Genomic DNA, 26815 nt, shown 5'->3' with positions numbered 1-26815 from the left:
AACATTACCTGAAGCTCTTGACCTGTATTTGCATGATTTTATGCACTGTGTTGCTGTCACATGATTGACTGATCGGATAACTGATTAATTAAGCAGGTGTACAGGTTTTCCTGTTAAAGTGGACGGCGAGTGTATATGTGCTTCTGAAACATTTAAATGTTTTGATTCACAAGGTTGGTCAATCCAATCTGGCAACCCTGCTGGAAACTCAATGCGTGGAGGGGACGAATGGGGGGGCTTTGAGGAAGTGTGTGTGTGTGTGTGTGTGTGGGGGGGGGGGGGGGGGGGTATGAGGAAAGGCTGAGCGTTTCTAGTAAATTTTTATATTGCGTTATGATACGCAAAGGCGAACGGTGGAGGTGAAGCAACGAGAGAGAGAACGCGAGCCAACCGGTTAGTATTATTATTGCGCGCCGCTAAGTTTAGCATTCAACACGTGTCGCGTGTGTGTGTGCGTGAGAGAGAGAGAGAGAGAGAGAGGTTGACGGTTGCTAGGTGACCGGGTGCATATACTGAATTTTAACAAAAGAGCTGGGAAAGAGAGAGAGAGAGAGAGAGAGAGAGAGAGAAGAAGGGGAGAGAGGAGAGGATAGGGGGAGCGAAAGAGAGGGAGAGAGTAAGTGAGCTCGCGAAAATTGAATCCATGTAGAATCTCTATGTAGGTGCATTTGCCGGGGGAGAACACGCCAAAAAGGGATATAGCCCGAGGAAGATGATGTGAAGAGAGCGGAGGGCCGAGAGGAGAGAGAGAGAGGGGGGACAGGCGCGTGAAAACCGCAGTAAGTAGCCTTACATCTCTAATAAACATAACATCGCGATGCGGGCTGGGGTGATTTCCCCCCTCTTTCTGCGCGGGCTGGAAACGGGCGCACGGAGAAGGAACACTGTTGCGGTATTTGATGAGGATGCGCGTGCGGGTGCGGGAACACGTATGTCTGATAGAGATGAGAGAGATTGACTGGTGCGGGATGGAGCGGTGGAAACCAGCCGGCGCGCGTGGGGCTTTGACCCTTCTGTCATTGCCGTGCGCTCGCTCATTGGCCATAAGAACTATGACTTTTCTTGCACATACTATATCTCTCTCTCAACACACACACGCACACACGCACTGCCACACTGCCACATGATTGCAGCATGTTTGCAGGACACGATCATTCTGTCAGCTCAGTTAATGAATTCATTAAAGAAAACAGCATCTGTGTATCAATGGCCATGGAATATTGAAGTGTGTTTAAAATTCCGCTTGAAAAGAAGCAGCAAGAGCAACAGCAGCAGCAGCAGCAGCAACAGCAGCAGTCTTTGGCCGTAGTGCGCTGTCAGCCCGCTTCTCTCCAGTCGCGTAAACTGCGGCTTTATCAATTTCACGGAGCGCAGCTGTCGATAAAGCTCTTACTGTGCTCTGCGCACGGCAGGCTCTCTAACACCATCAAGAAGAATTTTATATACTTACACTTAACCATAAATAATAGAAATTCAGGCTGTTCAAGTGCATAAAAACGTGATTATTCTGCCCATGCGCTGCATGATTTTGGATTTGAATAGCAGAACATAGAGCCAGGGTCATTAGGCTATATGTCGATGCTGATTAGTTGATAGGCCTAAGCGGTTTTTTCTTGGCACGTGATCTGAGTGGATCTCAGCAAGTGGATTAACTATAATCATTGGAGTGTGGCCTTCATCATCCTGTCATCCCCACTAACTTTGCATCTCTCCACACCCAGCTTGGGTCTTACAAGAAGAATATATATATATATATATATATATATATATATATATATATATATATATATATATATATATATATATATATATATATATATATATATATATATTAAAAACATTTTACTCTAAAGAAAAGGAATGCTCACCCGCTCACTCACCCATTGCAGGCTTAACACACAACAGGTCTGTACTGTATTCAACCACTTGTACCATGGATCCCTTGCAGTGGCCTTTTAGGAGATCAGTATTACTGCAGAGTTTTATCTTACCACAATCTACTGTAGGTTGGAGCGGAACTCTACAGGTAGGCAGATATTCAGGATGAGGCCTGGTCAGCCGTCAGTGAATTTCTTGTCTGTACACAGCTTATAAAATTTGTATGCTGCTTATAATGTCTCAAAGCATGGCAGTATAATTAGCCTATATGGCCTTATATTGATTTGCTTTGATTCAATTATCTGAAATCTCATTTGTCAAGGAAATCTAAATGCTATTCTGTGACGGAACAAATCACTTCTGTTACATCTCAACCAATAAATAATAAATACACTGGAATAAATCCATATTTATACATTTAAAAGGAGACTGTATGGGGAAGAAAAAAAATGAGACAACGAGAGTGATGTAGTGATAGTGTAGAATGGGAAGATGTAAAAATTGAATATAATGAGGGAGATGTGGCAGTAGCGTAGTGAGGTTTGGATGGAAGGTTATAGCTGGCGAAAGGGAGAAGAGTGAGATGGAGTAAATGGCAGGAGGGAGAACAGTACAAAAAAAATCAACAGTAGAGAACAGAAAGAATGGAAAGAGGAGTAAGCGAGAGGAATATGAGGGAAAATGGGAAGTGAGGGGTGGGGGGGTGGAGAAGGGACAGCTGGAATTGAGTGACTGAGGCCAAACATGGTTGGGGGGCTCAAACTGTGCAATGAGAGAAACTGGAGTCACTGTTTCCGTTTGTCTTTGCTTTCCTGCCTTATTTTCTCCTCTATTTTTTTTTTTAAAAACATTGCTTCTGCTGTCTATCTTTTTTCTCAGTAATGCTTATAGTCATCCTCCCTTACATCTATCTCCTTTATTCTCTCTTCAGCTGTTCTTACAGCACCTCACCGCCTGTCTCTTTCAATTCCTAGTATCCATTCATCGATCAATCCAGCTGTTTTGTCTATCTATCAGTCTGTTTGTTTGTCTGCTCATGTCTGTGAACACTTTGATTGAATAACATTTCTAATATTTCCAGCCCACCCCAGTCTGCGTTGGCTTCCTTGTTTCCCTCCTTCTACATCCCCTGTTCACTTAAATGTGACTAATTAAGGTAAAGCTCGTTAACACTGTACATCAATTAGTCTTTAACGAGATCAGAGACCAGTGTTTGAAGGAGATTACAGTGCTCCCTTCTCTGCCGGCTCCTGTGTGGGTTTGGTCGGGCCTGCAGTGATAAACACGGTGCTAATTCACATTAGCTCAGGGACACAGCTCAGGTCAGATGCAGCAATGAACATGGAACACACACACACGCATGCACGCACATAACCTTAAGAACATTTGCACAGTGACACTGTTTTTGGCAGTGTGTAGAATTCTTAGAAAGAAAGGCACTGAGGAAAAAAGGAAATGTATGGTGTCTCTTGATGATGAATGGATTCTGAAAATGGAAACATAAAGTGTTCATTTAAAAATGAGCTGCAAATGTTTGCTTTGGGAGAGAACGACACTTGACGGCATCCTGCTCTTCTCAGCTATGAGTTTCTACAGGAAGCTGTCTCTCACCCATCTCCACGGTTACCGTAACCACGGATATTTCTGTCCACTTACAACTGCGGTCATGTACAGTTACCAGGGAAAACCCTTTTAGAGTCCCATCACTTCTAAACACACCTTACTGTATGCGATTGAATCAGAGGCAGTTTCATTAAAAATGAGCCACCATTTCCTTACAGTCCATTGAAACCTACAGCTGCAGGCCCTTTACACACGCCAGTAACCGCAGTGTGATTTAAATTGTATGAGTACACCTCTGTCTAATTAGATTAGATGTCATGAGTGCAGATTTGTGTTTTTATGTATTTGATGAACATTTCAGAGCTGCCTGAAGGGACATTTTTAATTTTGTATTTATGGATTTGATTCTACTGACAGTTTTAATGGCAAGACATGAAAATGACAGGCCCTGCTTTATCCGGTGTATCAGAAGATTGAAAAAAAAAAGACATTGGGCTAAAAAAAAATGAAAATCTTTCGGTTGCATGCATTTTTCAACAACAGGGTACTTTATTAAAAAAATACTATTTAGCCTGCAAGCAATATATTAGAGATGTAACCACTTTCGGAATGAACATATAATGTATTCTAAACAAAAACAAATACAGATATGAATTGGAGGCACACAATTTTTCGTCAGAAAGGTTAACAGGGGATATGGTTGAGAATAGAGGTGTACTGGGATCCTGCAGAATACAACAAAACAAAAAGAGCAACATTCATTACTATGGACATACTGTTTATAGCTATCCCACTGAATTGATGGTGAATACTCCTTGACTGATGTTTTCAAAAATGTTTAATAGATTGACACTTTAATGAAACACTGTAAGAGCTACAGAGAAACACACACCGTTATCACCGTTAGAGGCCGTTATCAAACAATAAAACCAATGCAATTATCAATATGACAATAAAGCAATTCACACCACACAGTTACTAGGTGAAAAACATCAACTCATTTACCTTATAACCCTTTCAGTGAGATGCACAATATATGGTGAAAAAGGAAAACCATCACATGATTGCAGTCCATGTTCTTCACAAAGCGTGCACACACACACAACGGAAATGGGAAGCACTTTATATAAGCATACTAGTATACATTAAACCTATGTCAAAGTTTTACAAAACAATTCAATGAAAGAAATAAAATACATGAACAATTAATACAGACTTTACAAATTCTATTTAACAAATTAGCAGGTCATGTACACTGCTTTCATTCATTCATTAGTTAGTACCTGTTCAGGGTTGTGGTGGTTTAAACTAGGCTACTACTTTGTTTATATTATGGAAAATAAAACCAATTAAATTTGTTAGAAAATATTGCAGGCAAATGCAAATAGAAATACTGTGTGCACAAGGAGGATTGAAAATATTTGTGTGCATATCCCTATTTGAGACCAATTATGAAAGCGATTGATGTACCTGAAGTTGACGAATGGTCACACCCAGAATTCAGAGACCATGCTGACTGTGCTGGCTTATTTGTTTTATTTCCATTCCTTTCATCCTTTCTATTGTTTAAAAAAAAAATCATTCATTTTCTCCCCAATTTAGTTTGCACATCCCCCCCACTAAACTTTCCTCTATCATATGACAGCTACCAACCATGGAGTGTGGGGCAAACATGTGCTTCCTTTGAGACACACAAAGCCATGTCTTATCAAACAGCTGCTCATACTGTGTCACAGGGCTGTGTAACACACTCAGATGAATGTGCGATCTGTCCTGATCTACACGTACAGTGCACTTTATTAGGAACACCTGTACACCTACACATTTATGCAATTATCTAATCAGCCAATCATGTGGCAGCAGTGCAGTGCATAAAATCACACGGATGTGGCAATGTTGGGTAATGTTCACATCAACCATCAGAATGGGGGAAAAATGTGATTTTGACTGGTATGATTGTCGGTGCCAAATGGGATGCTTTGAATATTTCTATAACTGCTGATCTCCTGGGATTTTCATGCACAGCAGTCTCTAGAGTTTATTCAGAATGGTGCAATAAAGAAAAAACCCAGTGATCCAGTGAGCAGCAGTTCTGTAGACCGAAATGCCTTGTTGGTGAGGCAGTTTATGGGAGAATGGCCAGACTGGTTTGAGCTGACAGAAAGGCTACAGTAACTCAGATAACCACTCTGTGCAATTGTTGTGAGCAGAAAAGCATCTCACCAAGTCTGGACAGTTGACGACTGGAAAAATATATTCTGGTCTGATGAATCTCCATTTCTGGTGAGGCACATGATTTCTGATTAAAGGGTCAGAATTTGGTAATAACAGCATGAATCCATGGACCCAACCTGCCTTGTGTCAACAGTCCAGGCTGGTGGAGGTGGTGTAATGGTGTGGGGAATGTTTTCTTGGCACACTTTGGGCTCGTTAATACCAACTAATCATCACTTGAATGCCACAACTTATTTGAGTATTGTTGCTGATCATGTGCATCCCTTCATGGTCACAATTCTTACATCTTCTAATGGCTATTTCCAGCATGATAATGTACCGTGTCACAAAGCAAAAGTCACCTCAAACTGGTTTCATGAACATAACAATGAGTTCAGTGTTCTTCAGTGGTCTTCACAGTCACCGGATCTGCATCCAGTAAGACATATTTGGGATGTGGTAGAACGGGAGAGTCACAGCATGAAAGTGCAACTGAAAAATCTGCAGGAATTGCATGATGTAATCATATCAACATGGACTAGAATCTCAATGGACTACAACAGATGATGACATCAGTTTCGAATCCACCGAAGCTACAGAGAGCACAGGCTCACTTTAACTGGACGATTGAAGATTGCATTTTGAAGATTGAAGATTTATTGTTGAATATGTGGATAAAGCATAGGCGTCCATGCATTGATCAGGCTACAAGGTTGTCTGGTTTTCTGAAGAGCATGATAGAAACACTGTCTTGTACTCAGATAGAAGCTGAATTGTGGGATTGAGGCTACAAGCAGGGATTTGCAATTTTGTTACATTTTTTAAAATCAAAATTGTCATACTGCTATTGATTTCCAATGATCACGTTCTAACTATATATTTCTCGCTACTTGCTTCCTGCAAATAGTGTGTTCCATTATTTGCAAACAGTACAAACAGAACCAACAAAGTTTAAGCATTTAAACAAAGTCCTGGGCTGGGTGCTTAGCTTATTTTGCCTCTCACCTCAGGGATTGGGGGTTTGAATCCAGCCTCTGCCCTGGGTCCGTGGAGTTTGCATGTTCTCCCCTTACCTTGGGGGTTTCCACCAGGTACTCCAGTATTCTCTCCCAGTCCAAAGACATGCGTTGTAGGCTGATTAACATTTCCAAATAGTCTGTAGTGTGTGAATGTGTGCGTAAGTGTGTGCGTGCGATTGTGCCTTGTAATGGGTTGACAACCTATACAAGGTGTCCCCCACCTTAGGCCCCAAGTTCCCTGGGATAGGCTCCAGGTTTAGATGAGTTAGTGACAAGACTATCAAATCGTTGTTATGAAATTCTTAACTGTAACTTAATACTACTACTAACAATCATGATAATAATAAATAATGGATATTTTGCTTTTGTAGCTAATTACATGATCTAACTCATAAATGGACCTGAGTGAGAAAATGTCTTACTGGAAAACTGAACATCTAATATGTTTCATGTATCTCCTATATTCTGTTCTGTTTTTGCCCATTGATATTAATAGCTACTCTCCTTTGTGTACATATGCAGGACTTGTCGCTTTCTTACAACATTCTCTTTGATCTGGCAGTTATGGCATGCCTTTAACAATGTCACTTCTTTGCAAATATGCAGATCGAGTGTACATGTAAAAAAGCCTGTGAGCCAGATTGCTTGGAAGAATGAATAACATAGTGAGGTTGCAGTGCAGAGTATTCAGTCTCCTGTGTGTCAGAATGTTAATCGTGGTTGTCAGAAACGCGCGTGTCGGATCAAAGGTTCCTGTGACCGTTTCCTTGTTATGATAATGACACCAGCGTATGGCCATTGACCTTTAATAATGACCGTGTCCAACAAAGTGTTGTATGTCTTTGGAGCACCACCCTAACACAAACTAGGATATATATCACAAACCAAGTGTGAGTGTGTGTATGGGCATGTGTGCGACTCCGCAAGCATGTGTCTGTATCTATGACATATCATTATGTTTGTCACTTAACATATGTGTAAATTTATCTGCTGGGTAGTGTTTAAAATGTATAATGTATAAATATGTATGTGTGTGTTTGTCTGTGTGTATACATATGCATCTGTTTGTATACATCTACATCTAAATCATACATTACATGCCGATGGGAGCCTCCATCTGTGCAGGTGTATTGGTATTTGTGTGTGCATGCCATGGAAGGTACAGGGAAAGCTGACAGCTGTATGTTTATGTGTGTGTGTGTGTGTGTTAGTGGCTATGAAGTGTGTGTTGATGTGCACAGTGTGAATCCGGTCTCTTTCTTGGCACCCGGTGTGTGTAAGGATATGGCAGATGTTGTGTGAAAGCATGAGTGTGTATGGATGCATGTCTGAATTGTGAGTAGACACATTATGTCAGTGGTCAACACTGATAGTGTTCAAAGTGTGCAAATAGATCTGGTTTATGTGAGGGATTTCCCCCATGTCCTGGTTCTTTGTGAAGTGTGTGTGGGTGTGCAGAATACAAAGTACAGAGAGGGTCTGTATGATCATTTTTACACAATGTGAAAATGTGTGTGTGTTTATGTTCACTTTATTTGATTTAGAAAAATTTTGCATAACATAGCCTTAGAAGAATGTTAGGAGAAACTGTGGATAGGATATACAACATTCTAACTAACATTCTTCTAAATCTATGTTGCGCAAAATTGTTCAAAATTAGATAGATACTTTAAATGGTATTTAATGAAAATATATATTTTGATGTGATTATCATTATCAACATCTTGAATTCAGTAATAAATTCAAAATGGCCAAGTAGAATAGAAATGCTTCATTTAATAGGACATGATATTAGAGGTCGACCGGTAATGGATTTTTACCGATAACGATAAATAAGTTGGGCAGTACCTGATGTTAACCGATTAATCAACCGATAGTTTTTAAAATTGGTACTGACTGAAAAAGTATATATATAAGTACATATATAAATATTAATATATTAACTATGAATAAATATTAAATAAAATAAAAGATATACATCCAAACTGAACCAAACACTCCAAATAACAAAAATAAACGACATCCAAAATGAATCAAAGAAGATTTCAAATAACACAACGAAATTTGTCAGTGATAGTTTTTATTTCGCCTCTAGAGGCCGGTCTCGTACTGTATAATGACAGCGGACACTTCTGAGCCGCTCCTGCAACGGAGGCAACTGGGAAAAACTATCTGTGTGGATTTTTGACCATAACTGATAGTTCCAGCAGTCGGTTATTGCTGCAGCAATTGGTTAATCGGTCGACCTCTACATGATATGACAAAAAAAGGCAAAACATTTTTGGTTGACCATTGTCAGTGCATTATCAACATTTTAAATATAGTCTTATTTAAGATCCCTCATCTATCTCATGGTTTTCTCACTTTCTTGGGCTGGAAAACTTTACAAAGCATTGCGATTGTTGCAAAACTGAGCCTCCATCCATAAATGTTGAATAAATGTCTCCTAACAAAAAAAGGTACTGCATTAATGACTATACGTTTTACTTATCTACTATTTTTTGTTATTGCTTGTTTACTATTAGTCAGATTATGTGGCGTGTCCGCAACACAAGTCCTTATGTATGAGATGTTACTATACAAACATGTTAGAACGAGTGCATTAATATGAACCTCTCTGAGCCATGCAGTTTTTCTGTGCAGTCAAATTCGAGAATTTAAGCATGCTGTGGAAAATGGTAATTAACAAACATTTATGTTTTCTAATACATATTACACCACAGCACTGTCAAATTCTCGAATCTGATTGGTTAGATTGTGTTTATTAAGTTTCTGAGAGTAGTGCCAACTCTAATTCAAATGATTTCAAATGCTGGCCAATCTATGTAATCTAAGGATAAAAGTAAATTAGTTGTTATTTAACAAAGGAAAAAGGTCTTAATCATTGGTGAAGCGTTGTGTATATTTATCATTTATGGAAGGAGTCTGCACTTTGTAACCATCATTATGTTTTCCACTGTGCGAGAGTATTCAGGACAGAGGACTTTGCACTGTCTGGTTTCTCGGTAACATAACAAGCTGTATTTTTTTGCTTTATAAACTTGAATAGAAAGAAAAAAGAGAGAGGCTGGTGAGGAAACAATTGTTTATATAATGGAAGTGATAACAGGAACTAACTTGTCTCATTGATGATCTGTGACATTTAAAGTTAAAAATAAATGAAAAAATTGTACATTGTTGGCAAATTGCTGTGGTATAAGCAAAATAAAAACAATTCAGGAGGTGCTATTATAGGAAAATTACTAACTTCAGTGTGGTATCACCTCATGTCTACGTTAATTATTTTTCTATACAGCACACTCTAAAATGTTTTATCCTATACATAATGAATGCATTAAAATAATTTTGATAGTGGAATGGTTTCATAAGGATCTTGGCTATAGGACATATGACAATATTTTGTGAAAATTTCTAACCATCTCTTAGATAGTAATAAGCTTGTTGCTGTAGGAAGTATTTTGGTGTTATGAGCCTAGATGTTCTGTAAATAACCAACAACAAAGGGCTTCCAAACAAAGGAATACTTTTTATAAAATGATAAGATTTAATCAGGGTTTGAGATAAACTATATTGTGGAATTGTGAGAATATTGGAGCTAGCATGTTTTCACATTTTCTGCGCTCTCTATTCCCTCAAGGTTAGAATACCACTGAGTCAAATGGCTGCAAATTCATTTCTAACATGTTTTCTAGCTACAAGATGGCTTGGAGCATGTTGTTTAAATTTCCCCTTGGATAGAATCCACTTTTAAGCACTCTTCTTACTCATATATATATTTTTTTGAAAATGTGATTTTAAATTGGATCAAGAGAACTTAAGGGGTACTCGTTGAACTGTTTAGGATTACTTTTCTATAACAGCACGTATGTGTTTTTTTTTCCTACTACAGCAGCTTGCCAATGCTAACATAAAAGAACATTGTACCATACTTCTTATCTGTTTATAGCTATGCCAAATATTTTAGAATTTCCGCAAGTAGGAAGAAGTTCTTTCTTATCACCTATGTTATTACAGCTATAAACATTTGTTTCTGCATCAACCTCTTTTTTCCTCTCTCTTGAAGTTAATAAGACAATAAAAATGCAGCTTGTTATGTTACCAAGAAACCACAAAGCCCTCCTTGTTGAAGACATTCTTATGTCTGAGAACTTTAAGGTACAGCTACAATACAGCTGGAAACAGCGACCAAAAATGCTAAATAAATATTTCTTCACAAAAAACCTCACCATGTCAAAAATTATTAAACATTTTCAGTCACTTCATTTGGAGTGTCCACCATACAAGTACAATAACGTTCTAGAACGAGCGCAATGATATAAACCTGTTGTTTGCTTTGCAGTCGGAACTACTGTCCGAGGTGTGATGTTATGGAAAATGAATCAACATCTTCAGAGTCAGGAATTCAACTGTGCTGTTTTATAATATTCAGTTATTCATAAAAGCATATTAGTCACTAATTGTTATAAATTATAGCGTGAAACTAATAGGAAAGGTATATAGAGAGATGTAAGTCTGGAGATGCCGATCAATTCTGAGAGTTCAGTGGGTTAAAATGTGTTTAAGCTACAAACCACCCACTCGTACAGCATGCAGTACAGACTTGTGAACCTGGCAGCTAGACCAGCTGTGTTAGTTTTTGCCCACAAGCTCAGCACATAGTCTAGCACCCAGCACCTACTGCCAAATAGCTGCATAGTGCTGATCCACCCTGCCGAAGCTTCTACAGAGCCAACTACCTGCTAATAGAGGTGTTCGGGAAGCTATTCATCATCGCAATGCTTCTGAAAAGCAGCCAGCTTTGTAAGAAGGGAGCAGAAAATGGGACACAGCCATGGATGTTTGTGAATGAGGCTAAGCAGAGGTGGATATGCAGCTGCCATTAGTGAAATATGCTACAGTGAAATTTAGGAGTTGTGCTGTAATTGGAGGTCAAATGAAAGGACCCTATACCTTTAGAAGAAACAGACTAATGTTCAGTACAGAATAGAGTATAAAAGTGCTTGGTTAAATTAAATAGAGTGAATGGAGGGTTAGGAGAATTAGGAGAGAGTAGAAAAGTTGTTTTTAATGGAGGTTTGCAAATAATTTTTTCCTTTTTTTAATGTGAGTGAAATGAGGGAAACTTTTTGAGGGAATTGAGGCTTTTTTTTAAATGAAGGTTTGGTGCTTTTCTGAATGAGGATTTTTTTTTATAAATATGTTTTTGTGAATGGGTCAAAGCAAACAGTTGGATTAGATGGATTCTGTGAGACAAGGAGAGAGGCACAGCATGCTCAGATACTGGGCTTTACAGGGATGTGCTGTTTCTTCACTCAAGTAGCTTTCAGAGCAATATATATAGAGACAAAAGAGGAAAAAAACAGCAAAAAGACTGCTTGTAAATGGGTTGCACATGAGGAGTCCTCAACTCTGCTAGTGAATATAAACTGAAGAAAATGATTTGATGAAATTTTTATCAGGCCATAAAACAAAGCAGCTATGATTCTTATAATAGTTAACCATTGCTAGTTTCTAGCAAAAAAAAGAAAAGTCTTTACCCTACTGTGTGATCTCATGAATAAACAGTCCCTTCAGGATTTTGCGATCGCAGAAATGAATGCAAAATCAAGCAAATATTCAGAGTAGCTTGCTATTTTTTCTAAATTACCGCAAATTTGAGCCAAGATGCTTCATGTGATGTCATCACTATGTGTATCCAGCCAAAGCCCTCTTGGGTTCATGTGCATCGAACATGAGTACAACTAAAAGGTCTTATTTACCAACAAACATCGCTGTGAAAGACAATTTTTGTGCATTTTCAGGAAAATTGATCAAAACCAGAGTCTCTGATAGAAATCCATTCAATCTTTGTCACTTTCAGTGATCCCACTGGACAGCACATGATTAATTTGACTTTGATTTAGAACCATTTAATGGGATGGAATTTTTGTTGAAGAGGCTTATAATTTATGTTGAAGTGAAGTCACATAACCCCTCGGTGTACTTTTGTTTCAAGTCACCTCACATATGCTTTAAAATTGCAGATTAATTGACAACAGCGTGGAAACCTAGTTTTCAAAGAAACAAACAAATATCAGCCTAATAACTATGGTGGAATAAGGTCAAACAGAAATGAAAGGATTTCTGATCTAATTTACTTCCTCATATCAATTTCTGTCACATCTGTTAATTTCATACTATTCAGTGCATTGCATCTAAATCCCTTAGAAGAATCTTTTAAGTGTCACGATAATAGGTTACAGCTCTGTAATTGCACTGAAATGTACTGATGTCAAATGTATGAATTTCATTACTTTAACCAATGGCTATTGAGTGATTCAGTAATCTTTCAGAGGAACAGAGCAGTACTAACACAAGAGGCATTTATTAGTTACTTTCCAGTACCATTTCACTGTGCTAGTGAGTGGAGTGAGTGCCTGGGTAAGAGCGCTACAGACAAAGGAGGAAGATAGTATATTGAGCCCTGTTACACCACTGCAATTATGTAATTCACTGGAGGTGATAAGATTACAACTGCGAGCTGTGTATATAGTATACTGGCTGACTTGCTGAGACTTATTTGCTTTAATATTTAAATGTCTGATGTGCTTACAGTATACTGACTGCAAAGCTTTAAAATACACTCAGAAGCACATATGCACTAAGCTGGACAGTGATTATTATTAAATAATGTATGAATGAATGCTTTTGAAGTGTATTACATAGCGAATTCTCAGGCTCTGAAACTGAAACCACACATCACAAGTGGTCTCTCAGATAGTATGATGACAGACATCAGTGGCTAGGCAATTTTATATTGTGAAAAGAAGGGAAAAAGGGGGGGGGGGTGTGCATAGCTTTGGCTTTGCTGGTAAGATTACATTTAATATAGCTCTTGCCCTACTGCTTTGTATGCTGTGCTGTAATTGAAGTTCACTGTAGTTCTGCATTAGGCCAGTCCTGTATTCCTTTAATAGATTGAACAGTGGTACAGTGTATAAATAGTGCATTAACTGTCATGTACAGTGGGCTAGAACAATGTTGGTTTTTGTTATTGCTGTCTGAGCACATAATTGATGGCATGGTCGTTTGTCAGATGAAGTAGTTGAGATAGCGGCGGTCATCAGGGTGTGGGCGCGATGCTTTATGACAGGTGTTTACACCCGCACAGCGGAGAAAGACGCCAGTGCCGCTGCACCCTGGCAGTTGTGCGCTGCTGGAGATCCAGTCGTGCTGCCAGCCGTAACGAGCACCGCGCGAATCAAGATCCAGACGGCCTGAGTGTGTTTGACTGTGTGTGTGTGTGTGTGTGTGTGTGTGCGCTTTCAGGTGTTTTACATTTGCATAATGCACATCAGCTTGAGCCTGTACAGTATGCATGAGATTATGAGTGTGTGTGTGTGTGTGTGTGTGTGTGTGTGTGCATGCATGAGTGCCTGTGCGTCTGTGTAAACTCATGCATGCATAATGTGTTTGTGCAAGTGTATCTGTGTGTGTGTGTGTGTGTGTGTGTGAGATATTTCTACACTGGACTGTGACACACACACACCACTTCAAAAATCACTGTGTGATCCATCTAGGCTATGCACATCTCACTGAATACTGAATATGATCAAAGTAAGAACCAATTAGCTTCAAACTAGCCATAGAAAGTGAATCAGAAATCAGGGTGTGATATTACTGTTCTGGCTGGATGTGGGTGGCTTCTAGCCTCATACAGCAATATGAATGCATGTATTATTAATTATTGATGTACAAAATCATGATGTGGACTTTATAATCTTTATTGCTGGGAGTATCTTGCATATGAAGGGAGTGCTTCAGATTTCAGTTGAGTTTTGCCATTTAACAAAAACGTTTTTATCCAGGTATTGCCTTAATCTTTGTTAGGGATCTGGCTTTAATAGGATGCAGCTTGGAAACTGTTAGATAATTGTATCATAAATGCCACGAATGGGTCCTGAATGACAATGATGTAGAATGACATTGGTAAGTGTCACAGGCCACAATACATGATTAGAATTGATATTATGTTGGTCATTCACCAATAGTGGAAATGACACAGGACAAATGAACACAATTTATTTAAGTTCCTATATGCCCTATTGTCCTGAAATACAGAGAGGTCTTCTCATCACATGGAAAATAATGAAGTAATGCAGAATACGATCATAAAACTGTTAGGTCTACCTAGGCTTCGTAACCATAGAAATAATACTATATGCTGTAATTTCACCTAGATATTTGTTCATCACCAAAGGATGAGTCTGTATATGTGAAATGTCTGTATATGTTAGTGTTCTGGAGTTCTCAAACTCAGATACTCTACATACAGGCCTGAAGTACACCTGATACTTTTTTATTCTGGCCACAAGCATCAGAAGCATGTAGGTGGCAATTTGACTGGCTATTCATATGTTCAACAGGAAAACAATACTCTGAATCAGTGAAGCAAGATATAGTCACTGAATTAAAAATGATGTCCTGACATAAAAAGAAAAATATTTTTCATTATTCGTCAAGTTTTGTTTGAAACAATGTGTTGGATAAATGAGACATCCTTGCATATTTGCCAACGGACTACCAAATGAACCGTTTGAACTTTCATTATTTCTGCAAGGTTGATTGTGGTTTGAATTTTTTTTCAGTTTTACCAGTTCAACTTTTCGTGATGTACAGTACGGCTAGCTCAGGGGAACATCACTGTTTAACACGCAACATACAATCACTTATAAATATTTAAATATTTAATTCAATTTACTTACATATGTTCTATTTAAGTCACTTTAATAGTAACCCTATTGCTCATTCATGCAATTATCAACTAATCATGTGGAAGCAGCACAGTGCATAAAATCATGCAGATACAGGTCATTTGCTTCAGGTAATGTTTACGTCAAACATCAGAATGGAGAAAAAATGTGATCTCATTGACTATGACCTAGGCATGTCACGATACCAAAAATCTAGTAGTCGGTACCGATACCACCAAAAGTACATGATACTCAATACCAAAATCGATACCACAGTGTGGTATAAAAAAATTAAAAATAAAAAAAACTCTCTTGGAGGACATACTCCTCTGGCTGATACTGGCAAAAAGAGAGAGGGGGATATTTTATCGATCAAACACTGTCTGACAATGACTAATAAAACAGTGAAGGCTACAAGTGTTAAGGTGCACTCCTAAACGCATGCACACACACACACACACACACATACACGCACACACACACGTGCGCACACACACACACACACCTCTTATACTAAGAATGCAAACATTAGTTTAAATTCACTGATATGGTGGCAGGCCAAAAAGATTTATTAAAAGCATGAACATTTGAATAATTATTAGTGACATTAGGCTACATTTAGCTGACAGGACACGGGCTGCATGGTGGCCCATTAGGAGGTAGTTTATAACACTGCAATGTGTTCGCGTCGTTAACAAATAACAGGCTATCACAAACATTACATGGAGCATAACGTTAGCTGGTTTCATGGCCACAATGCCAGCTGCCTCAAACAAACATAATTTAGGGCCCGTCTTTCAGGTACTTCACCAAATTCCAGGTGTTTCCTCACTTTGTTTGAAATGAACACTAGCATTTGTTGCACACCGGCTTCAGAGCATCAATTATATGTTTGTTGTCATCCACCTTGACTGCAAAGTATTTCCATATTTGACTCTTACCTTTCCTCTCAACGAGTCGCGGTGGAGATAAACTTGTCACCATCTTCTGCAGTTTTTCCTGTGTACTTGTAGGCATTCTTCTTCTTTACCACTTGTGGTTTGACTAAAACACTTGCGCATATTTGCTGCCCCCATCAGTTCCGTAAGAATTGCAACCTCTGTACCTTCATTACCAATGGAACCTATGCTACTGCAGAAAAACAAGTACCGTCACCTTTTAAGAATGTTGGTACTGACTTGGTACCGAAGTATCGGTTCTCGTGACATTGACCGCTACTATGATCACTGCATGGTAGATGGGCTAGTTTGAGTATTTCAGAAGCTGCTGATATCCTGGGATTTTCAACGTACAACAGATTCTAGAGTTTTTTACAGAATGGTAAAAAAATAAAATAAAATAAAAAATAAACAAAACAAAAAAACATGTAGTGAGCAGCAGTTTTGCAGACAGAAATGCACTGTTGATGATAGAAGTGAGAGGAGAATGGCCAGACTGGTTTGAGCTGAGAGGAAGGTGATGGTAAATCAAGTAACCACTCTTTACAACTATGGTGAGCAGAAAAGCATCTCAGAATGCACAAAACATTGAACCTTGAGGCGGATGGGCTACAACAGCAGAAAACCACAACAAATTCCACTCCTGTCAGCCAAAAACAGGTATCTGAGGCTACAGTGGGCATAGACTCACAGAAACTGCACAGTTGTAGATTGGAAAATGTTTTTTCCAGTGTTCACCTGTCCAATTTCAGTGAGTCTGTGCTCATGATAGCCTCAGATTCCTGTTCTTGGCTGACAGGAGTGGAACACTTTGCAGTTGTCTGCTGTTGTAGCTCTTCCACCTTAAGGTTCAGGCATAATCATAGTTGTAAAAAGTTACTCTATATCCCCTGCCAGCATAAACCAGTCTGGCTATTCTCCTTTGACCTCTCTCATCAACAAGGCATTTCCAGTAGAGCTGTCACTCCGTTTTATTTATTTATTTATTTATTTATTTATTTATTTATTTATTTATTTTTTTATTTATTTGTTGTTGTTGCATGTTTCAGGTGAAACTCATACAGTGGGGGAAATAAGTATTGAACGTGTCAACATTTTGTTCCGGAAATATATTTTCAAATGAGGCTATTCACATGAAAGTTTCACCAGACATCAGTATTAACTCAAGAAATCCGCATATATAAAGAAATCCAAACATTAAAGTCCATAAATAAAGTTATGTGTAATAAAGAGTAATGACACAGGAAAAAAGTATTGAACAGACTAACTGAAATTCATTTAGTACTTAGTGGAGAAGCCTTTGTTTGTAATAACAGCTTCAAGACATTTCCTGTATGAAGAAATGAATGGGCCGCAGTATTCAGGTGTGATTTTGGCTCATTCTTCTAAAAATATTGTCTTTAAATCTTTAAGTCAGGTGATTGACTGGGCCATTCTAACACCTTGATTTTTTTCTCTGAAACCAATTGAGAGTTTCCTTTGCTGTATGCTTTGGATCATTGTCCTGCTGGAACATCCACCCGCATCTCATCTTCATCATCCTGGTGGATGGCAGCAGATTCTTCTCAAGAATCTCCCGGTAAAGGGCTCCATTCATTGTTATTTCAATTATATGAAGTCTGCCAGTACCATGCGATGAAAAACAGCCCCACACCATGATGCTTCCACCTCCAAACTTCACTGTTGGTATAGTATTTTTAGGGTGATGTGCAATGCCATTTCTTCTTCAAACATGGTGTATAGTATGACAGTCAAAAAATTACATTTTGCTCTCGTCTGACCAGACTACACTCTCCCAGTATTTCATAGGCTTTTCCAAATGAGTTGTAGCAAACTTTAAACGAGCTACGACATGCCTTTTCTTTAGTAATGGAGTCTTACGGGGTGAGCGTGAGCAGTGGAGTGCATTGCCTGTTGTTTTCTTTGTAACGATGGTACCTGCTGAATCCAAGTGTTTCTGGAGCTCTTTCCGAGTGGTCCTTGGCTCTTGGGTTACTCTTCTGACTCCCTGGTCAGAAATCTTGCGAGGAGCTCCTGTGCTTGGCCGTTTGATGATGGAGTGATGTTGCTTCCACTTGTGGATAATGGCCCCAATGGTGCTTACTGGAGGATTCTGAAGTTTTGAAATACCTCTATATCCGATTCCATCAATATGTTTCGTAACAATAAGGTTGCGAAAGTCTTGGGAGAGCTCTTTGCTTTTACCCATCATGAGATGTTTCTTGTGTGAAACCTTGGTAACAAAACGCCTTTTTATAGACCATCAATTTGCTAACCCAGCTGATATTAATTTGCATAGATAGGAGGTATAATTACTTTCTAACTACTTACGGATTTCAGCTGGTTCCTTGCCTTACCTTGCTTTGGAGAAGCATGTTCAATACTTTTTTCCTGTGCCATTCCATTTTATTACACAATATATTTATTTTCATTAGTAGTCAAGAAATTTACAAATTTGTTAGCATAGTGAAGAGTGAATGCCACATGTTTATCCCTATTTTGCATTTATGTATGTTTAATTGTACTAGTGATATAACAAAAGGTAAATTTCTGTCCAAACCCAAAATTCAGGACACACTGTGTCAGTAAAGATTTTTTTTTTTTTTAATTATTAAACCCTGCAAGGTAATTTAGGAAAAAATACCTTTCATTATTTTTATTATTGATAAAAGTTAGTTCTAGACTAAACTGAGTAGAGAGTAAATAACCTGTTAAAATGAAATCAACTTTCTAAAATGATTCCTTCAAAATGTAAAGAAAAGGAAACAGTCAGCATTTTTATTCACTTTCTATATTTCATTACCATTAAAATGATTTGTAAAATGTTAGATCTGATTCCTTAGGCCTGTTTTTAGGCCAGAATTTTCATTTTTGAAGATTTGCAAGGGCCGAAATTTCGTTGCATTTCAGATCATCACTTCTGTTTACTGTACAATACATCGCTGCAATTTTAAAATGAAATGGTGTATCTACAGTTTATTTAAAGGAGCCTTTATCGACTGCTTAGTGTGTCTCTTCAGCCTGTCCCTGTGTTATACTGCCAGTCACACACTCTCAGACAAATACCATACGATTGCTAGTTTGTTTGTGTAAGCCTCACACGTTCACACATCCTGGTAATCAGCTTTTCTCCTGTTCTTTCTCTCTCAATATTTAATTCTTCCGCTCCCCCTTCTTTTTTGCTCCTCCTCTTTTCTTTTCACTCTTCTTAATCATTAGTACTATACTTAACTCTTACTAACAAACAACATTTTAATTTCTCTTTTGTTGTCCATCTCTCTCTCTCTCTCTCTCTCTCTCTCTCTCTCTCTCTCTCTCTCTCTTTCTCTCTCTCTCTCTCTTTCTCTCTCTCTCACTCACTAGTGCTTCCCCTAAAATCATTCAGTAGTTTTAAACTTATGGATGGAGCAAAAACCCAACAAGAGTAAAAAAAGGGGACAAGCAAAGAGAGCATTGACAAATACAGAGAACATATGGGAATATTATTTTGTCAAGCTGGATGACCCGATGTGATTGCGTATAAACCAAAATTAATGAGAAACAGTCAGCAGAAGAGGAAGGGTGTGAAGAGGAGGATGAAACTGAGAGTGGATGGGGAGGAGGGGTTCTAATTTGTGCACAGTATGTAAATTGTAAATGATCTGTAAAAGAGTGTATATGTGTGTGTGTGTGTGTGTATGTTTGTGCAATTTAGTGTATGTTTGTGAGAATGTGAGTCTACAGTATTAACGCCAGTTCTCCTTATAAATCAGAATGTTTTGTGTGTGTGTGTGTGTGTGTGTGTGTGCGCATCAATGTACACATACGAGGCAGTGGGCAGAGGATTTTAATTAATATTATTTATTTGCTATAATAACCATGGTTAATAATCTTCATCTATCTGCTGCTTGTAAGAACATGCACACAAGCACACAAACACACACATGCACACACATACGTCTCCTTCCAGAACAGCTATATCTGTCTATCAGTTTCTGTCTCTTTCTGTTTCTATTTTCTCCCCAGTATTGCTCTATTTCATTTAGTGGCCTAAATAAAGTTTATTAATTTTTTTTTTCTTTCCCTTGTGCAATTTTATGTCACCTGACTTTTGCTTCTTTTCATACCCAGTCTTTCTGGCTCTTGACCAACTCCTTGTTGGCTAGATTTGACCGTAATCATTGTTTTTTTTCTCTCTCCATTTTGCTCTATTTCTCTTATTTTCTCTTTCTTAGGCGTTCTTTATTTGCGCCCCCTGCTGCTCCGCTTCTCCTGCCCTCTTTTTCTGTTGCCATGGTCACAGTACCTGCTCTCCCTCTCCTGTTGGTCCTGGTGGAATGGGTGGGGCCGGTCGTCTCCTCCCCTCACCTCTTGCTCCGCCCCCGAGAGCGTGAGCGAGATCAGGTGGCACCGATGCACTTTAACATTGCGGTGATCCACGCAGGCTCCGTGGCTCAGGATGAGGCGGGAGTGACAGCGGCCGGAGGCAGGGTCCTGTATCCAGGCTTCGGCCGAGTGCACAGCAGCTTTGGAGAGAGCGTTGTCACCAAGTGGGGCTATGTTAATGTCATCTGGCTTCAGGTGGGCTAGAACTGAAGAAATATGTTACGATCAGTTTTATCTGAGCCTGATTCAACCAAGTAGTTAAACAGTTTTCTTTACTGATGTGAAATTGGAAAAAAAAAGCTGAAGCTGAGAGTGACAGTGGGATTTTAATATGGTGTATTGGATAAAGATTCAGATTATAGTGTATACACAGAAGTACATATGAGGTGAATTTAACTGTAAACACTGATCTGAAACTGTTTGCAGGTGAATGACAGCAGTCCCAGGAGCTTGCTCTCCCAACTGTGTGACCTGTTGGCATCCAGACCTGTGCAGGGGCTGGTGTATGAGGATGAGAGACCCCTTCCACTGGCCTCAGGCCCACTGGCCCCCATGCTGGAATTCGTCTCGGCCCAGACTGGCCTTCCTATTGTGGCTGTGGGAGGGGGAGCGGGACTGGGCAGAGTGCCACAGGTATGACGAGGGTTATTACTCTAATGGCTAAGAATGTGCTCACAGCAGAATGAAATGATGGGGTCTGTTCACTTGAGGCTATTTAGATTTTGAAATGAAAAATCAACTTCTCATAACCCATTGACTTGAATGAAGCCTTTGTAAATTGAAGTCATCTGGCAAATTGACTACAACCTCCAATAGGTTGACTGACTAGCTGAACCTTACTTGCTATAACATTTAAATGGCTGATGTGGGTCTACTTGGCATTGTGCCCATCACTGAATATGGAAGCAGTCAAAAAAAGTTTCTGAGGTAATAAAATATTTAAATAAAAATTTCAGTTCAGGCAAGTGTCAGCATTGCTCAAAAGCTAACAGTTGATAATATTTGATGGCTGTTGTCATATTCCATGTGCTAGACAGGAAAAAAAGTTATACTTGGGTGTGAATAGACACGTGGAACTAGAATCATCTTTTAAAGCTGCAGTATTGAACTCTCTATCGCCATCTGTGTTTGAAACATAGAATTGCAAGTTACTTGGAGAGTTATGTTTTGTGTGGGTTGTGCTTTGGCACTGCTCCTCTGCATGGATGAATCTGATGGTTTGAGGTATTCATATGAGTTGCATATTAGCTCCAATTCTTGACAACGGAGGTGGTGGATACGGTTTTCTTGGAGTAGAGGTGAGTTGCTCACTCTCATAGCTAGCAGAAAATAAGTGCAATTTACCACACTGACCATAGCAAAACAAACAAACAAAAAAAACAACATAAGAAACACAATACCTAGCTGAATCAAGCGGGCAAGTGCGCTAATGTTAGGATCTAATAGCTACGGATTGAGCCACTGAAATGTCTTACCTGTCCAGCAGAAAAATGCCATCTCATCATGTCTTCAATCCCTTCAGATCTCGTAGTTTTCGCCACCTCTCAAAAGCCATGGCGATATTTATTCTTGTTTTAGCACGGGCTCTGTCCCTTCCCTTTTTGACTGCAGGCTCTCCGCAGTTCGAAGCTTCTTGGTTTTGATCCTCAGATGTCAACGATGATTGCATTTAGAACTATCCAGATTAAAGCAGTCATCTAGATGACAAGTTTAAATTCTACGCAACTGTTGTAATAGCAAGATACCCGTACAAACACTCCACCATCCGCAGCACCCACACCTGCAATATAGGGACCTGATGTAACTTTGCAAAGACGAATGACGTCTAACTGAGATTTCCCGCAAAATCCGACCCGACAGCTCAAATTATAAATCATTATTATAAGCTTACTGTTCATTTTTAACCAAAAAAGTTAGATAATGCAGCTTTAAGATAATAGCATAGAGCCACAGAAAATACAAGGTGTGACATGTGGTCTCGCTCATTTTAGGTCAGAAAATATCTAAAGACTTATAATGGAACATGGTTTAACTTACACTGGGGGAATAAATCAAAAACAAAAACAAAATTAAGACAGAAACATTTTCTCTTACAAAATATATATTTTAAAACTTTGGAGAGATTACAGTCGCTTTCACACTTGCACAAGGTTTTCCTACCACAGGCCCTGCATGTTTCCTCAAATGATATTTAAATCTGTGGGTGGTTTGTGCCAGCAGCTATTTGAAACCCATTCACAGTTACATTCCCCTTGTTGCTACATCTACTAGCTGCATTGGACTCATATTTCTGAAACACTTGATGAGAAATTCAATTTCCATGATGATGCAAACTGAAAATGAAGAGACCATAGTCATGGGAAATGTAGTCCCCCTCCCCCCTTAATTACTCTGCCAGAGGCTCTATCACCCTGGAGTTAATTGTAGTTAGTATTACGTAAGAAACATTAGATAAGAAATTCAGTCCCTGTGATGCCGTATAGAGTGAAAGATTAGAGTGGAGACATGGAAAACCTAGTTATTTTCTCCTTTCATCATTGTGCAGGAGAGCGGCTCTATCTTCCTGCAGTTTAGCACCTCCACAGCTCTCCAATTGGAAGTGATCTTCGAGGTGCTTGAGGAGTATGATTGGACAGCCTTTTCCGTGGTGTCCACGCGTCACCATGGCTACCAGGACTTCCTGTCTATGGTTGAGGGTTTGACAGATGGCTCCTTTATTGGCTGGGAGAAGAGGAGCGTGGTGATGCTGAATGTGTCAGATGACCCAGGCGGAGCTCGCACACGCAGACTGCTGAAGGAGAATGAGTCGCAGGTAAGGATGAATGAGAGACATGTTTCCTTTCATTACTTATTTACTCATTCACTCACTCTCTCACTCCTCACACAGCAGCTAACCCCCTCTTTATAACTTTTTCTGTCATTCTATGACAGTCTATCTATCTGTCTGTCTATTCCTCCATCTCTTTTCTACTCTGGGTCATTTCTTTTCTTAGTCTCTGGCTATTTCTCTTTTTACATAGCCCCATCTCCCATTGTGTCTCCTTTTGACCCAGTGTCTCTGCTGCCCTTCTCCCACTCTATGAATCCTAGTCTCTCTAATTCCTTTTCTTTTTCATCCTTCATCACTATTTGTTTCCATCAGCCACGCTTCCTAGTTTTGCCCTTTCCCTCTATGACCTCTCTCTGTCCTTCCTGAGTGCACATTCTCTCTCATTTCCTTTTTTTTTTTCTTTCAATTGTGGCCATGGGTTGTTATTCTGTGTCTGTCTCCCTGTGTGTGTGAGTGTGTGTGCATGCGTGCGTGTGGTAGGGGAGGTATGTTCACAGGGTTGTTATTGTATTGTGTGGGTACTGGTACACCAGTGTCAGTGTTAATATAGCTCTGTGCTAGTGGCTCTGCAGCCCAGTGCCTTGTGCATTAGCCTCAGCCAGACCTGCCGATTCCTTTGGCAGACAGGAGCAGCCAGTGGTCTTGCTCAATTACAGCCATGTGTGTCCTGAACTCACAATTGCGTGCATACACACACACACACACACACACACACACACACACACACGCACACACATACACACACACACGCACACACATACCCAGTATGCACCTGTACAGACATTGAAAGGCAAACTAGAGTGTTAAGGATTATAATAGACACACCGTTTCAAATGCACATCCCCAACATAACAAGTCTACAAAGTAGACTTTCTTCCCTTTCTATGTGTTTACATGGTGTTCTGTGCCTGGCTATTTCACTTAGTCCTTATAACTCCAAACCCAATAAAAGATTAACAGTTCAGAATCTTTTTGATTCTGAGAAAGTCCCTTTCTCAATCTCTCCTCATGTTTTCCCTTTTCTCTCCATAGTCTTTCTGCTCCTCTCTTTCACTCCTAATCTTTCTCCATGACATTTACTTACTGCCAGAAATTGTGCTCACCGGTGCTTAATATAATATCAGATTTCCTTCTGCTTTCACACAGACCATGCGTCTTTTGCATGCATGTCCACATGAAACTCTTTTCCCTCACATAGTGATTTACTTTGTTCACACAGAGAATTGCACACACTCAAACTCGTATTGCTCTCATGTCAGTGTGTCTTGCTGCCATTTGGAATGAGTGCATGTATGTTTGAATTCGTTCTACTTCTTTGCAAGCCTTTTTGGATTTTTTGTTTTTGTTTTACATGCTATGTATTTCTTTCCTCCACACTTAAGAATTTTCAGTTTAATTACACTGCCAAAAGACTCCAACCAATCAGAATGTGTTATGGGTATTTACCAATAAATAGGGAGTTATTACTCACCTACATTCTTATTTGTTGAGGAAACCAATGAGTAAGCAATCGTAAAAGATGGTTTTACGTAGGATTATTTGCTGCATAATTTATGGTATTTTTAAATGGAACCCACTAATTGGTATTTTTGGCATGGGAAGAAGAATACACTGTTCAGATGAGTAAAGTCAGGAGAAAACTGCTTTTTGTAATTGGGAAATACGAATATAGAAGAAACACTAATGTTTGATACCAATGGTATAGCTAGCTTCAGTGTAAAAGCATGAAGGTATATAGTATAAACAAGACAAAATCATTGCAAAAATCACCATTTTCCTATTAAGGATCTTTTAAGCTATCTCATGGCCTGGGAATGATGAATACATGAATCTCTTCATTAACATGAAGTGGCCTCCTTTGTCTTTATATTCTGTGTCCATTAGTGCCTGCGACATATTGTGAAGTTAATTTTCCTAAAGTTCAACCTGTCTTTCAGTGACCACTCTTTTAGCTCTAGCCTTTTCCTCTAGCTGTTTCCTCATTTTTGTCTCATTGTCACATTTTAATTACTAATCCATCCATGATTTTTTTTACTGTGTGAACACATTTCAATGAATAAAACTTCTATTTGCCATTTTTGTCCCTAATAATGATTCTATTTTTATTTTAGTTCTGACTGTCCTCGTTAAGTTTTTTTCACCGTTCTACATTTAAACAACCTTTCTGGCATTTTTAGCACATTAGAATTATGTGTAACTAATGTACAATTAGTCATGTTTGCTGATAGGATCAAAATTATGTATTAATGATTCTTAGTACAATATGTAGGACAACAAAGATAATGAAACAAAATAACAGTTATTTTATTGTCCCAATTTCTTAATTTTTTCCTTTTATTTAAAAAATGTACACTGCCTGGCCAAAAAAAAAGTCAGACACTCTAAAATTTCGTTGCACCACCTTTAGCTTTGATTACAGCATGCATTCATCGTGGCATTGTTTCTACAACCTTGTGCAATGTGACAACATTTATTTCCTTCCAGAGTTGCATGCATTTTTGGCTGAGATAGAGGACGGGAGAGTCAAAGTCTTCTCCAGCATATCCCAAAGACTTTCAATGGGGTTAAGGTCAGGACTCTGTGGTGGCCAATTCATGTGTGAAAATGATTCCTCATGCTCCCTGAGCCACTCTTTCACAATTTGAGCCCAAGGAATCTTGGCATTGTAATCCTGGAATATGCCTGTGCCATCAGGAAAGAAAGAAATCAATTGATGGGATAACCTGGTCATTCAGTACATTCAGGTACTCGACTGACTCCATTTTACTTTTGCATAATGTTTCTGAGCCTGGACCTGACCAATTGAAGCACTCCCAGATCATAACCCTGCCTCCAGAGGCTCCAGTAGGCACTATGCCTGATGGGCGCATTGCTTCATGTACTTTCCTTCTTACCCTGATGCACCCATCACTTTGGAATAGGGTAAATCTGGACTCATCAGACCACATGACCTTTTTCCACTGCTCCACAGTCCAATCTTTATGCTCCCTAGCAAATTGAAGTTGTTTTTGTCTGATTAGGCCACACAGATCCTGTAAATTCTCATCACATTGTGCATGTAGAAATGCTCTTACTTTCACGATTAAACGTAGCCATGAGTTCTACTGTTGATTTTTTAATAAGGTGACTTCAACCAGCATTGTAAAGAACTCTGATCGTGATCATTAAAGATTTTGAACATTAATTTTTCCGACCATGTTTGTTCCTCAAAGTTCACCACTCTCCTTCTGTGTTTAATAGTGTGTGGGATGGTTCTTAACCAATTCCTGGGATTTC

At 39.1% G+C, this 26815-nt stretch overlaps 1 protein-coding gene across 1 annotated transcript in view; it reads left to right on the top strand.

Annotated features, from left to right (window-relative positions):
* The first annotated feature begins 547 nt into the window (after positions 1–547).
* LOC108276343 (glutamate receptor ionotropic, NMDA 2D) overlaps positions 548–26815 on the top strand; it is a 107767-nt gene continuing 81499 nt past the window's right edge. The window contains exons 1-4 of the mRNA XM_053680975.1: positions 548–779; positions 20559–20904; positions 21136–21342; positions 23255–23521. Of these exons, the coding sequence (XP_053536950.1) occupies positions 20617–20904; positions 21136–21342; positions 23255–23521 (762 nt within the window). The 5' untranslated portion in view covers positions 548–779; positions 20559–20616. The remainder of the gene's footprint in view (positions 780–20558; positions 20905–21135; positions 21343–23254; positions 23522–26815) is intronic.

Source organism: Ictalurus punctatus, chromosome 1 (assembly GCF_001660625.3).
Source record: "Ictalurus punctatus breed USDA103 chromosome 1, Coco_2.0, whole genome shotgun sequence".
NCBI lineage: Eukaryota > Metazoa > Chordata > Actinopteri > Siluriformes > Ictaluridae > Ictalurus > Ictalurus punctatus.
The sequence above is the reverse complement of the archived record's forward strand: the minus strand, read 5'-3'. Positions and strand labels throughout refer to the sequence as shown.